Raw genomic sequence first — 15,000 nt, 5'->3', positions numbered from 1 at the left:
AGGGAGTTTGTACAACTTACCTGGAACACAGTTGTTGTCCTTCCTTTCTAAGTTGGTGAATAATACCATCGTTGTTTGGATTCTTGGCAAGGATCACGAATGTTGGTGGGGGAATCAGAATTGGATTTGATTCATCAACACTGTCATATTTGGACTTATTGCTCAGTTCATCCAGACAGTCACGAACAAAATGCAGTGACTCAACAGAACCATAAACACAAAAACAACCTGAGAGGAATAAGGAAGGAAAGCAGATAAATTTATTTTATTAGATAAGAACCAATGAAATACTACATGAGCTTTCGTGCGAAATATCATATTTTCACACATGAAGATAACATGTTATCTTCACATGTGAAAAGATCACTGTTGCTATGAAAGTAAAGTTGCAAAGAGGATACCCCCAGACCCCCTTACAGGCTAGCGCCTTCAGTGCTAGTGTGCTTAAAATACTCCCTATTTTCCTTCAAAAGGGGGTGGAATGTCTGAGATTACATCATGATCTGCCAAAAATACAAGCAAATTTAGCTTCAAAAATTGAAACTCATGAACTTTCTTTTCAGAGGGCTTGTAGATCTAAAATTGTACGCGGACCATGCACACTAACCGATGTTGATAAAAAAGGAGCAGGGCTCAACAGTAAATCTAACACGATTTTTACCATGTGAGGTGACATCATTTCCTGACAGGGCATATTCAGGAAGATCCAGATCGCCGTCAACAAGTTGATAGTCCAGTTCATACATCCGACCATCCAGAGCAAATTCCAGACCATCCGTGTCACCATAAGAGCACTGCATCTGTAACAATGAAAAAGCCAATATTTTTTAACATCATCATTTATGAAATAATTGTTTATTTCTTTATTTCGTCGAATCCTTTCAGAAGAATACACGAGACCCAACAAATTGACCTGCTCCCAACTGGGTGGCTTCATAGCTAAGGTCGTAGAACATTGCACCAGTATCTCAGGCCATGGGTTTCAATCCCATTGGACCCACCTGAATTTTTCAGGTGCCTAGAAAAGACAATTGACTAAAATTGCCAAGAAAAGTGTAAGAATCATTTCTCTCTTTCGTCTATAGTCCGCACTTCTCTTATACGCACCTGAAAAATTCAGATAAGTGCGGCGATTATTTCTTACTTTTGAGCAAAATAAGTGTCATTAACAATATAGCATTGTACAATACATACAATACAACACAATACATACTTAATTGACCGCTCCCCATAGGGGCTTTTAAGGGCCAATGAAACAATCAACGAAACAACAGAACACAACAAAAACAACAACAACTGTTAAGAATCCCAACTGGCCGGAGGCAAACCAGTTGGCTATTTACAAATGCAGCTGGGAAGTTGAACCAGGGACTACCAGGAACAAATTCATTGAGTGGTCAGAGCGGGTCTTGAACCCCGGATCTCCGGACCTCAAGGCAAGTGCCCTAACCACTGGGCCACACTGCCTCCATTTACAGTGCAAGCTTGTAACAAAATGGTACAGATATTCTATAATATTAAAAAACATGTATGAGGAAGGGATGTTTTATTTTTCGTCTGACTGCGACCTGCACATATTCACCACCAATTCACCTTTATCACTCGGCGGCCATTTTGGAATCCGTGGGGAATAAAGACTTTGTCTTTGCATTGTCTTTGCATTGTCTTTGCCCGTCCAGCCTCATACTGAATGAGAGGTTCGACGGGCAAAATCTTTGGTTTGGACATTGAATGATATGGGTCTATACCACTTACCCGAATTTCAGACTCCAAGGCTTGAGCAAAGCCTCCACTTCCGAGAATAAGCAAATTAATTTGGCTGTCATCACTATCCAAGGTTTCACTGCTGTCCACAAAATGAGGCCTACAAATTGACAAATAACATATTCTGAATATACCTGATGTAATATTGGCACAGATGCTGTGGATAGGAGAGAAATGCAATAATTGTTATTCCAGAATTCAGGAGACTGCCCCACAGGTCCAACAGGGGTCAGTTTGTTGAACTGCTTGCTTTTAATCAGAATAAAACCAAACTCCCTCAGCCTCCTGTCCCCATTTTTGACAGAAATCCTGTGGACTACCTTAGTTTTATTCACGCCTTTGAAAGTCTGATAGAATCCCAAACTCGCAGTAGCACTGAACGGCTCCATTATCTTGACCAATATACCACCTGAGACGTGAAGGATCTGATAAAACCCTGCCATCATTTGCCGCCTGATGTAGGATACGAAGAGGTTTGCAAGCTTCCTAAAAGAAAGGAAGGGGGCGAATATCAAGTTGCATCAGCGTATGAGTCCAAAGCTCTTACGTGGCCCCCTATGAAGGCAGAGGATGGTCCAGCCCTCAACAAATTTGCCATCTTCCTATCAAGTTGTAATTATGCTCTGGCAGGCAGAAGTTTGACCAGCCAGGGAACATTTAGAAGTTAACTTTTAAGCTGCCATTCAACATGAGAGAGAGAGAGATGGCGTCCCAGTGCCAATGACATCATGGAGATGTAGTTAAGACCAGTGGTATTTAGCGACCTTGCCACCTTTATTGATTGGGAAGCAAGAATTGCCACAAACCCGATCTTTGGAAACATCTCAGGCAATACTCAATCGTTCTCTGATTCAAGATCACGAAGACTGTCACAGTCATCACTTGATTTCAGACCATCCAAATCGAAGACTTCGACCCTTGCTACCCAAGTTTTGGCCAACCAGACAACAAATTCATTGCTGAAACCTTGTGCTGATCTTGTCAGCCCTAAGGTTCAGTCCACTGTGTGCTCGTTTTGCCAACAAAGTCACGCCCTTGAAGATTGTAATCTACTCAGATGGAAGCCATACCAAGAGCGCATTAAATTCCTATCATCTAACAGGCTTTGCTTTGGCTTTTTATCCAACAAGCATGTTGCAAGGGTTTGTCCTGAAAGAAAAATCTGCAAAATTCCAACTACACTCATAAGCATCCTACAGTTCTTCACACATCAAGTAATTGTGAGATGAAAACCGTGTATGTAAACCGAGAGCAGCGCAGATACTCCAGTTCTGAATGCCATGGCCAATGCTAAGGAGTGTCCCAGTAGCCTTATTCATGGTGAAGCCCGTCTTAGGACAGCAATGGCCATTATCCCCATAAAGATCCATTCAAAATCTACAGCAACCAGTCGGTCATTACATAATTATGTCTTTCTAGACCGTGGGAGCAGTGCCACCTTCTGCAGAGAATCGTTGATGAGGAAACTTCATCTCTTTTACGCTGGAAAAGAAAAACAGCCCAGTTGAAAGTTAGCTCATCTGTGACCTAGTTGTGTCTGATCTTGATGAGAATGATCTTGTCATCTTCCTGCACTTTAAACCAGACCTGAGATTCCAGTCAGTAAAGAAGATATTCCAACCCAAGAGGAAGTGGATCAGTGGCCGCATCTAGATGCCGTTTTCATATCTCAAGTAGATGCTGAGATCGGACTCCTTATTGCTAGTGATGTTCCAGAGGTGCTTGATCCAGCACGGGCTGGGCGGTAAACGGTCCTTTGGGTTGCTGTTGCAATAGATCACTTACCTCAAGCTTCTTTCTGAAAGCTGACCCTCAGCTTCAACATATCATGGAGAATGTCTACAAGCACAACGTCGTTGATGATACAACAGAGAGGTCGCAAGATGAACACCACTTTATGCAGAATGCGGAGAAGATACAGTTAAAGGAAGGTCATTATGAAATTCCCTTACTGTTCAAGAACCATGTATCTTTGATCCCTAAAAATAAGTCTCAAGCCTTGATACGGGTTAGATGGTTGAAAAAAAGGCTAGAAAGAGAACCCAAGTTGTGCGACGACTACAGAGTCTTCATGAAAGAACTGATGGAAAGAGGCTATGCACGTAAAGTACCCCCTGATCAGCTGAGTCCTTTGGAGGGCAATGTCTGGTACATATCCCACCAAGAAGCATATCATCCTAACAACCGTGGTAAAATTAGAGTGGTCTTCGATTGCTTTGCAAAGTTCAGGGGGATATCACTAAAAAAGCTGAAGGGTTATAGAAGCCATCCCTGCACACGAGCGTTTTGCAGACTTGAAGAAGCTCGGCTTTCACAAGGACGACTTGCTATCTCAACAGGTACTCTGCATGCAATGGTGTGTAGAGTCACATACCTTTGCCTTCAACATCTGCCTTAGAGCTTGGCCACTTACAAGTAGAGGCATCTTGTCTGTGGTCAGCAGTGTTTTCGATCCCCTTGATTTTGTTGTACCTTTTATGCTGACTGCCAAACAAATCCTTAAAGATCTTTGTCGCATCAAGCTTGGATGGGAGGACGATATTCCACCAGAGTACCATTCAAGCTGGGAGAAATGGCTAACAGATGTCCTGAACCTTTCATCATTCTCTGTCAACCATTCTGTTTTCCTGAAGCCTTCGGTCCTGTGGTTACCAGTCAGCTGCACCACTTTTCGGATGGCTCAGAAGCTGCTTATGGTTCAGTTTCCTCTTTGCAAAGTCTTGTGTAGCACCTCTGAAATCCATTTCTATTCCTCATTTGGAGCTCTCTGGTGTTATCCATTTGTCACAACAGGATGCTCAAAAGAGAGATTAAACTGCCATTCAGCAACCCATCAGTTTTCTGGACAGACAATATGTCTGTGCTGCGCTACATGAAAAACGAAAACAAGCGTTTCCATAACTTTACAAACCATATAGCAACAATTCGAGATCGTTCTACCCCACACCAGTGGCATCACGTAGAGAGTGCTTTGAACCCAGGTGACCATACATCCAGAAGACTATCAGCTTGTGCAGAGTGATTGTTGGGGCCGGTGTTCCTGTGGAAGTGTGAGCATCAATGGCCTAGGATAACCGGTTCCCCAATGGCAATTCCAAATGGTGACCTGGAAGTTAAGTCCCATGTGACGTCTTTAGCAACATCAACTATTCCTGCAATTACGGCTCCACCATGATGTTATCAGATCGTTTCCAGAGATTCTCCAGCTGGTATCGTCTGAAAAAGACAGTTGCTTGGATCTTACACTATCAAAGCATGCCATCTTCTTATGGCAATCAAGTCCAAGGAACAAAGTAATCAGCCGAAGACCCCCCTCAAGAAACCACCATTACTTGTTATCAAAGAGAGGGAAAAGGTTGAGAAGACAATACCGCTGAACGTTCAACAGGCATTTTTTTGCTGTGGAACACCGTGAGCTCAGCAATCCAAGTGGCAGCAACACGTTAGGCAAAGTAGTCCCTCATTTAAACAGGACCCTATCCTGAGAAACAGATTGTTTTATGTTGGCAGAAGGTTGTCTCGCATGTGTATCTCATCTGACGCAAGACACCAGATAATCTTGCCAAAGAACGACCATGTCTCAAATCTTATCATCGATCATTACCACAAGCTCTCTGGTCATTCAGGAAGACAACATGTGCCTATGACACACCAGAAATAATGGATTATCAAAGAGAGTTCTGCAGTAAGAAGAGTCCTGACGAAATGCTACAGTTGTTGCAGGCAAGAAGCACCGTTCTGTGAACAGAAAATGGCCAACTTGATAGCAGACTGTTTAGTTCCCGACAAACCCCATTTACAACCGTTGGAGGCGATTGCTTTGGTTTTTTTCACGTAAGCGGTCCAGGAGTCTCGTTAAAAGATATGGAGTAATTTTTAATGCTTGACCATGCACGCAGTACATATTGAAATAGCCCATAGCCTCAATACAGATTTCTTCCTTCTCGCACTCAGACAATTTATTGCCAGAAGAGGCCAAGTTTAAGAATTACACACAGACAAGGGAACCAACTTTACCAGTGGAGAATGCAAGCTCCACGAATCAATTCAAGATTCATAAAGAAATGCTTCAAAGAAACATCAAATAGAGTTTCAACCCCCCTTATGTACGGAGGCATGTTAGAGCGGTACGTCTGCTTGGTTCAAAGAATCTTGCGCGCCCTTCTTCTAGAACCGGCCACAGATGATGAGGGCTTTACCACTCTCATGTGTGAGGTAGAGAGTATCTTATGACTGTTGCTGAAGTCAGATACTCCTATGCTACCACATGTTTTTCAGAAGGAAGACCTGCTTTCCCGGCACAGATGGCAACAGACCCAATAACTTGCAGATATCTTTTGGAAAAGATGATCCTGTAAATACCTTCCATTGCTTCAAAGTCGCCAAAAATGGCCATTTCCCCGCCGAAATCTTGCAGTTGGAGACGTCGTGTTAGTTGCTGCAGAGAACACTTCAAGAAATTCCTGGTTCCTTCAGGAGGAAGTAGCAAATGTTTCCAGACAAGAAAGGTTTTGTTCGTAGAGTCAAGGTCTACGTGAAACTGCTATTCTTGAGGGTGCTGTGTACAACTTGCTTTGTTGGCAGTGGGAGAAGAAACATAAAAATGTGGAAGTTCACCAGAAACTTAGCAAACTTCTTATTGCAAGTTTTATGAACACCCACTGAATGAATTTCAGAGGCTGCACACCTAAATCACAAGCCTGTAGTTCGTTTCATATTTACTCTTAGTTTAGTTGCCCACAATTTGCACAAGTAATTTTAGCACAGATCTTAAAGCTGAAGTATTAGTATAGGCGCCTCACTCACACTTTGCACTTAAGGGCCGGAATATGTAAGATCTAAGAGTGTTTTCTTTATTACCGTAAAAGTCCATGTATAAGCAGCACCCGTAGATAAGCCGCACCCCCAATTTGGAAGCTCGAATTTCCAAAAAAAAAAAAAAATGGAGAAAACAAACTTTGAAGTTCCAATGAAGTTCTGTTAGTAAACAAACAAGGACAAACAACTATGGTTTCAAAACACTGACAGGGTGGTTGTTACGAGCTTTCATATCAATTTAAGTCTTTCCATAGCGACATTTCACTTGCCATACCTGTATCTTGTGAGTTAACAATATATAAAAACTGAAGATGCTCTCTCCATGTGATTATTTTTTTCAAGCAGCTCCATGAAGTTGAATATTCGAAGGTGATTGAAATGATACATATGAGTGCTTAGTACCCAAGCTTTGAAACATGGAGAGGAGTGTGGGTATCACAATGAAACGGTCAGCCATTTACCTCGCGAGAACTCGCGAATGTCTTCGTATTTTCTCACACAGGCGAAAGATATGTGTCAAAGTGACCATGGCAAAAAGCTTTGTGGAGGAATGGAGATTGCCTGTAGGTTGGTGTTCAGTTGTTCGAGTGTGTGAATGCTTCAAGATGTGAAAAAGCTTTGTGGAGGAATGGAGATTGCCTGTAGGTTGGTGTTCAGTTGTTCGAGTGTGTGAACGCTTCAAGATGTGAAACGGCTCCTTTTGGACCCACCGCTAATGAAACAGGCAATGATCAACAACAACGTGCTTTCAGTTTGTTATTATGTTTATTCACTGACATCTTGAGAAGTTTTTGTGAATATTAATTGAACCTTAGAAAACTCCAACCTCAGGTTTTTCTGTAGATAAGCCACACCCCTGATTTTTTATTTCACTTTTGAGAAAAATGGTGCGGCTTATACATGGACTTTTACGGTATTGTTCCGTTAATGTTAAATCCATTTGTCTTTACTACCTTAATTAATTAGCATTTTTTGTAGCCTGTTTGATAGCATCTCTTGTTTCTATTTCTCAAAGTTTTTTTACACCCTTAGTTTTCTTGTTTTGCTATAATTTAGTCTTCACTCAAAGTCATTCCACGTGCAGTTAGCTGTTAAGCAGTCTGAGTTCAGTTTAAGTCTTTTCACTTCAAGCAGTTGACTTTCATCAAGTTTTGAAATAGTTGCAACAATGTAAGTATCATTGTTTACTGTTAGTTAATGCTATCGTCTTTTATGGTTTCTTCTTGCTTTGAATTACTAAATTATTCGTTGTAGCGTAACTTTTTATTTCGTCGCAGTTTCAACCCGCATTGTTTCTACTTTATCCTGCATCTGCTGACTAAATACCTAAATGTATGCACATTCAGTCTACATGGTGTTGGAAGGTTACAGCGATAATTGCGCACTTAGGCAGCAACAAATGTTTTCAAACCAATCAATTTTTATTTTTCTTTGTCTGATGTTCATTGTCATAATCTTAATGAAGGGAAAATCAAAATTGAACCGGTTTAAAACATTTTGAACCAGAAAAACGTTTGCACCACAACACATACATTTAAAAAAAATTAGCATTTAGAGATATAATTATTCCTCTAGAATAAATGCTGAAAAAGTTAAGAAATGGGAATTACTTCTTGCTACCTTAAGACTATCAGAAGGAAAGCAGAGATAACAAAAATAATGGAATTTAGTTTGGAAGTTTCCAAAGATTAAAAGACCTAAAACAAAAGCCATTGTTTGTAGCATGTCTCTCAATTGAACCTATCACATCTCAGGCATTTATTATGAGAATACTTTTCCTTCTTGCAGAGTTCACATGATGGAATGTAAGTTTGCAATAATGAACTACATATAAATTATGACTTTCCTTCCAAACAAAGGTGAGAAGTGTTTGAAACTGTGAACAAAAATTAATAACCAAAACAGGTGTAAATATTGAGGTAAATTATAGCTATTAAATAATAAATGGTTTTATTCTTTCACCAATTCACTGTCATTTTGAGAGGTATGATTATTTAAGAGAGGGATTTAGAGCCACATTGACACTGAAAAGCTTTAAATTAAGCTGTTACTTATCATAAAACCACAAAGGGTTCTGATTCCAGCTTACATTTGTAATTCTCTCTGTTGAGAGCAAGCTTGCCCAACAGATAACAAAAATCCTGAAACCAAATTTACCATCACTGATTTGCTATTAACTGCAAAGTTCAGCCTCTCGTTAAAGATGCTTTGGCCTCTCCAATAATTATTCATAATTTCCTACAAAACCTTGAGAGAGCATTTTAAAAATTTAAGGCACAGATATTCTTGAACAGAAATACACTCCAATCAATTTTAATGGCAAGATATGTACTCATCACTCATCTTAGTTCCTTAAGAATTAAAGGGATAGTTTTATGTCAAAATTAATAAAATGATCACGAAGTAATACTACATACTTGCTGAATGATGAAGTATCAATCGACTGACATTATTTATGTCTAAAACACAACTCAGAAACACATGCGAGAAATTAAAAGAAAATGCATGCAAATCCAAATGCATAATGTCTATTATTTCTGGCAAAGCTTATAGACACAAAGGAAGCTGCTTATAGACACAAAGGAAGCTAATTACCAATAGAGCCTATAGCAAACATAGAAATTGACTGTCACATAAAACTAAACGAAATTTTAAAGAAAGAAAACTAGAGCCCTAAAAGTTCATTTTGACACTTGAGCAGATGTTCCACATACAGTCTATCACAAGCAAAAAATATACACATATGCACAAATCATGTCTGTTAACAATCATTAAATTTACCAGGAGGGTGTTGAAAAGAAGAGCAAAATGTCTGCTCCTTGAACGAAAGTAACACTTTGGAATGTAAAAAGAACTGTCAAAAATTGTGTAAATATTTTGAAAAGTGAACTTGCAAATAAAGAAAGCGGTTAACATTTTCTGTACACTTTATAACTTTCGTACCCAAGGGAATGTTGAACACGCACAAAAGACTCGTGGAAGAATTAGAAAGATCATTCACAAAATGAGATAAATAAAAGGCTTAGATGTAGGAGACGAAAAAGCGAGGTCCAAAGGTTACAGAGCAATGATGGAAATAGATAAAAATTTAAAGCGTGAGCCATGTGAAATGAACATTGCTAATTTGATTAAAAATATCTTTGCTGTGTTTGTATCCACAACGTTTATGTACGATGATCGATACCGTACCTGTAGGTGGTTGTTGCTACAATCTCTTGCATGAGACGATCTCGACACCTCTCCGCTCCACTAAGGCATCTTGTGGCGCTATACAGCAAGGCGATGTGGTTGATCAGGCCAATTTCTCGATCGCTGTCGAGCTTTTCCAATCGCTTATATCGATCGTCTTCGCTGAGCGCGTCTTTGATCAGCCGCATGTCTTCCCGAGAGATCGCTGGGCGAGTGTTAGGTTCTAGTTTTGAAAACAAACCAGCTGACTCAAACAACAATTCCTGAAAATCGGCTTTCGCTTTTTCAGTCATGTCTCTTCGGTAGGTGTCGAATATTTTCGTTTTGTCGGCATCGTTTAAATATTGAAAACTTTCTTCGTTTTGGAGCATAACAGCAGCGTCTACCCACATTGTGCCTGGTCTGATCTGTGGAGTTAACTCCAAAAGTTTTCTGAATTCGTTCTTCATGCGAAGCCGTTTCTCTTCGGCTTTTAACTTCACCGTGTGGTTTTGAAAAACTAGTTCTGTTTGCGGCAAAGACAAAACGTCGAATGGAACACGTGGATCGTCCGTAAGCAAATGATCACTTTCATTCCACGCCGTTTCTTCGGGCAAAACAATCATCCATTTTAAAAACTCTTTATGGTTTCGAAGCGCCTTTTGACAATTTTGCCAGTTCCACTGACAAAGATCCATCGAAGAGGCAGTCGGCATAAGTTCGTCCAAAGCACTAGGAAGCCTCGACAAATAGCCATTTAACTTTCTTTCTTCAAATTCTTTCCGTAGCTTTCGAATGTGTTTGTTGAAGAGTCTCTTACATGCCTCAAGACCGCAAAGATCGCGGTGTATCTGAAATTCTCGTTCATTTTCAACAAGTTTTTTCGTGTTTTTCCAAATTACTCGAAAGTCCGTAACCGTTCTATCGATAAGTCTTTGAAAGTCCTGAACAGCTTTCGTTAAATGTTCTCTCTGAATTTTTTGAGCCTCCGTGAAAGGAATTACTTTCGAACGGACCCTTCCTCGGTCGACGAGTTGTGCTAAGGCCACAAACGCAAGATCAACATTCACGTTTTCATGAGCGGATGTTTCAATGATAGGAACATTCAACTTTTTCGACTGAGCAAAACGATGAACTTCTTGCAGTAAATTGAGTTGCGTATCGTCGCATTTCGTTGCTACAAGAACAAACGGCTTTTTACTCTTCTGGACATACGTGATGATCGATGACAACAGACGCTCTTGCTGTTCCTCCAGACGTTTCGATTGTGTCGCTTCGGCGTCATAAACGACCAGAAACCCATCAACTGTAATCTTCCCTCCCGGCAGAGAGACTTGCTCATAATCGTTCTGCAAAGCGACCTGGTCCCTACTGATGTACATCAGTTTTTCTAGGGATGAAAGTTTAGAAATAGCGCACCGTTTAGGGTACGGTACGTTTCCACCACGCGACATAGGCATAAGTGTAGCATCGTCGATAAATTCTGTCTGCTCTATCACATGGATTAAGAATGCACTACCATCCTCTGATGTTTTCGTAGTAGAGCCCCAGTACAAGAAATGATCGTTATTTAACACTCTACCGCCGAAATCAGAGGAACTAAACACCGATGAATGCTCGGTGATGTATTCGTCGGCCAACGGCCGTACGAAGCGATTACACAAACACGACTTTCCCACGCCATAAAATGCTTGATCTCTGTCTAATCCAGACAAGCCAACAACAGCAATGTTAACGCTTCGAGCTTCGCCCCCTTTCTTTGACATAACGAGGTCAGACAGCCGGAGCGAGTTGTTGTTTTCGAGACCCCGCTCAACGACGAACGTTCGCCGCCATGTTCAATTTTTTTTGTTTGAGTTTTGATAGTCACGTGACCGATGCTGTAATGTGGTGCCCACTGCCTAATTTATTGCTGAGGTAACCGGGTTCAAATTTCGCAATTGCAAAAAATAGCCTCCAGCAGTATATATTCCGTTTAGACTGCGAGAAAATCCCGCAATGTCCTTGTATTCCGACCGGAAGTTTACAAAACGTGGGGCATTCCGTGATAAAGAATCGAGTCGAAAAAGCCGGAACAGTGTATCGTTTTCTCGCAAAACGACAACATATTTCGGAATATGATGTGATGTCAAAGTTCATTTGAACAGTCTCAATTTCGTTAGTGGATAACCCGCACTATTGACTCAATTATTGGCGTTTTCAAAGTTCCTTTCAAAATCTAGCTGGCTGTGCGTTGATGAATAGGATCCTTGTGAAACCGGAAGCTAATGGTCTTTTATCATTTCTTCCTTCTTTTACTAATTCATCGGAAATTGATAAACTGGCTTTGCCGGGTCTAGCTCTAGTTTTTATTCGCCCCAGTCTTCAATGATTATTAGTAGCCTGTCGCCTCTTCGACAAATTGTATGGAATATTGAGAAGAAAGCAATTTACACTTCAAAGTATACAAAGCAGTCCCTTAATATCAGATATCTTTAATATCAGATTATATATTTAAATTTCCCGCAACGGCTAATCGGCGCTCAAGGGCACGAATGATTGAAGGTAAGAGGCCTTGAGTTTAAAACGGAAAATTCATGCTCTTACGAGACTTATAACCCCAATATACTTTTAAAAAGCACATCATTCATGGATTAATGACAGCTCATTGTGACCAGACAGTCACGTTTTGACAGAGCAGCTGGATAAACACCTCAGTCAATGCCCAAGTGGCTCAGAAGAGCCTTAGCATCGACGTGGGATAAAAATACTTTTGTCGACATCTTGAGCCGTTATTTCAACAAAACTTTGACATCTTATCTATGTTGTTTCAACTAATTAACTCATTACAATGCAATCCAATATAAACAACCATATGTCATTGCTTTTTATTTATAGGGAGCTCTAGGCATACAACTTTGACATGAATAACCAAGTGTATTTGAGGGCTAGTTGAACACAATTCCGTCGAGGAGTGATCAACCACAACTCGTTGCTAGGCGTCTCCACAATCCGATAACTCGTTTTCAAAAATGCTAAAAACAAAAGGTGAAAATTTGCCACTTTTAAATTCTCGATGTTATGACGGAAATCGATAAACAGTCAATTCGATCGATGTATTTCCATTTCTTCTAAGGTCACGTTTTTGACTACTTCAAGTTCGTGATAACGAGGATAAAGTTTCCATGCTTACAGCTGTAACTATGGCAAAAAAACATTGAAGCACGTCTACTTTGAATTCAACTTTAATCAAGGCAGCGCTTGGCACTTACATGTAAAAAGAGATGTTCTTCTATTTATCTCATACTTTCGGACTTTAACAATCAGTATACCGTTTTTTCAAAACCACCTTTTTCGCTGCGTTTTAACAAGGTAATATAAAAGACGAGGTTAACCTCACTTTTATGAACAAGCCCGGGTTACAGTCAGTTCGGGCGGTGTCCTTCCGTTTCTCCGTTTTTCTTTCAAATACGTATTGCCACGTCGCATTGATTTGCGTTCATTGAACATAAGAAAATATATGTTGTTCTAGGGGAAACATCATCAGAGCCAATGGAAGAACTTCAGTAGTTACAAAGACGGAAATAAGCCAGGCTCAAATCAGGCAAAAGGGAGAATTGTCATCGCGTTTACCGACGCTGGTTTACGGCAAACGTTAGCTGGCGCACATATTTGGGCGTTTTGCCAAAGAACGAAGAAAGACCTTTGATTTTAGCCCCTCATGAGTTTCTTGTCTGTTATCAACAGATATCAACCGCGACGAACTTCGCAAAAGGGAGAAAACAAGGGAAATTTCATACTTTTAAAATGATCATAACACTGAAGCCCACTGCCTGAGCAACCTGCCCGGCATATGCCGTTTCACGCAAGTACGATGCTAATGCTCTCCATGACAGCGCAAAGTGTTAAACTTATCAATCCACAGTATCTGGGAGGTGATCAAACGAGAATTCGCTCGATCTATCGAAACATGCAGAAACACAGCGGTGTAGAACCATTCATAAAAAATACCTCAAATATCCGAGCTAATTATAGTTAAATGTTACAACGAAATCGAAAAATTTCTACGAATTTCTCGATATCAGTTTCGATCATATTAGCTATAGGTCACAAGATTGATGCGTTGTTTAAAAACTGGAATATTTGGAATAAGGGGTGCATTAATTCTTAAATCAGAGTATACTTTTATCAACAAGTTTGCATTGCCGTGGTGGGCTCCATTGCTAAGACCTGCAAAGAAAACTCAACACGGTAAAGAGTGCTCCAATTAATTTTGCTCCGATATTCCTCTCTTTACATCATTGTAGCTGTTTAACTTTAACAATAAAACATTTAAAGATTTAAGTGAAATAATGCAACAACTGTTCCGGTCCGAATTTTCTAAACAAAGTCAGTGCAAGAAGTTGATTTTCCCCCGAAAGTAATCTGTCAACGCAAGTCAAAATACCGTCGGTAAACAAGAAAATGGCGTCGAGGTCAGAAGACATAAACTTATGCCTTAATGAGAAAAGGACTCTGTCTAAACTTGAAGTTTACTGTATACAAGAGAGATTCTATAATGCTAAAAAGAACAATGGGAAATCGAGTGAAGGTGAGTATGCGACGAAATTTGATCACAAAGGTAAGCAAAGGTAGTTATCTTTTCATACTAAGGGCGCGTTGGGGGCGCGTTCGATTGACCCTATCATGGCGGAATAATGATACGTGGAGTGATGATTAAAACGAGATGTTTGGCGCGTTTCGAAGCAACAAGGATAACAAAAATATGTTTTAAATTGCATTTTAGCAGATATTTGAAATTTTTAATGTGAATCCCCGTAAAAACGAAGGATTTCTAACTTATATTTCATGTATTCCTATTCCGGAATTCGGTCAATAGAACGCACACCCTAAGCAAGAAATCAAATTTGTTTCATCGGCTGTGCACAGTTTGGGCAAAGTGACCACCAAATACATACGAAGAAGAGACAATAAAATAATTTTAGGGTGGCTTGTTTCGATTTCTGACGAATTGTTAGGAATGTGCTTTGGATCAAGCCTCTGCCGTGCTTATCGCTCCAACATTAGGGAATCGCCCCAATTGTCAAAGTGGCTTAAATAGCCGTTTCCGTCAGCGTCGTACCATGAAAATAGCCAAAGGTCAGCCGGCAGTAAGCCGAACAGAAAGCCATTTGAAACGCATATTTGAGACCCCACTGCTTGAAGGAAAGACCTGCGTTGAAATCGAACGCATGATCTCCGCATTGGAACACTAAAAAAAAGTAGGGAGTT

The 15,000-nt window shown here is 40.3% G+C and overlaps 1 protein-coding gene and 1 long non-coding RNA gene across 2 annotated transcripts in view; one reads left to right on the top strand and one right to left on the bottom strand.

The window, feature by feature from the left end:
- The window catches only part of LOC138004025 (rho GTPase-activating protein 5-like), a 29,635-nt gene extending 18,013 nt beyond the window's left edge, over positions 1–11,622 (bottom strand). Inside the window, exons 1-4 of the mRNA XM_068850419.1 lie at positions 9,772–11,622; positions 1,756–1,864; positions 662–800; positions 21–228 (exon numbers count right to left, since the gene is read on the bottom strand). Coding sequence (XP_068706520.1) covers positions 21–228; positions 662–800; positions 1,756–1,864; positions 9,772–11,516 — 2,201 coding nt within the window. The 5' untranslated portion in view covers positions 11,517–11,622. The remainder of the gene's footprint in view (positions 1–20; positions 229–661; positions 801–1,755; positions 1,865–9,771) is intronic.
- Positions 11,623–12,157: 535 nt separating this feature from the next.
- On the top strand, positions 12,158–14,473 carry LOC137980033 (uncharacterized). Its single transcript, XR_011118428.1, has 3 exons — positions 12,158–12,294; positions 12,628–13,101; positions 13,262–14,473. It is a non-coding gene; the product is annotated as an uncharacterized lncRNA (long non-coding RNA).
- Positions 14,474–15,000: the final 527 nt, after the last annotated feature.

Source organism: Montipora foliosa, chromosome 1 (genome assembly GCF_036669935.1).
Source record: "Montipora foliosa isolate CH-2021 chromosome 1, ASM3666993v2, whole genome shotgun sequence".
Taxonomy (NCBI): Eukaryota; Metazoa; Cnidaria; class Anthozoa; order Scleractinia; family Acroporidae; genus Montipora; species Montipora foliosa.
The sequence above is the reverse complement of the archived record's forward strand: the minus strand, read 5'-3'. Positions and strand labels throughout refer to the sequence as shown.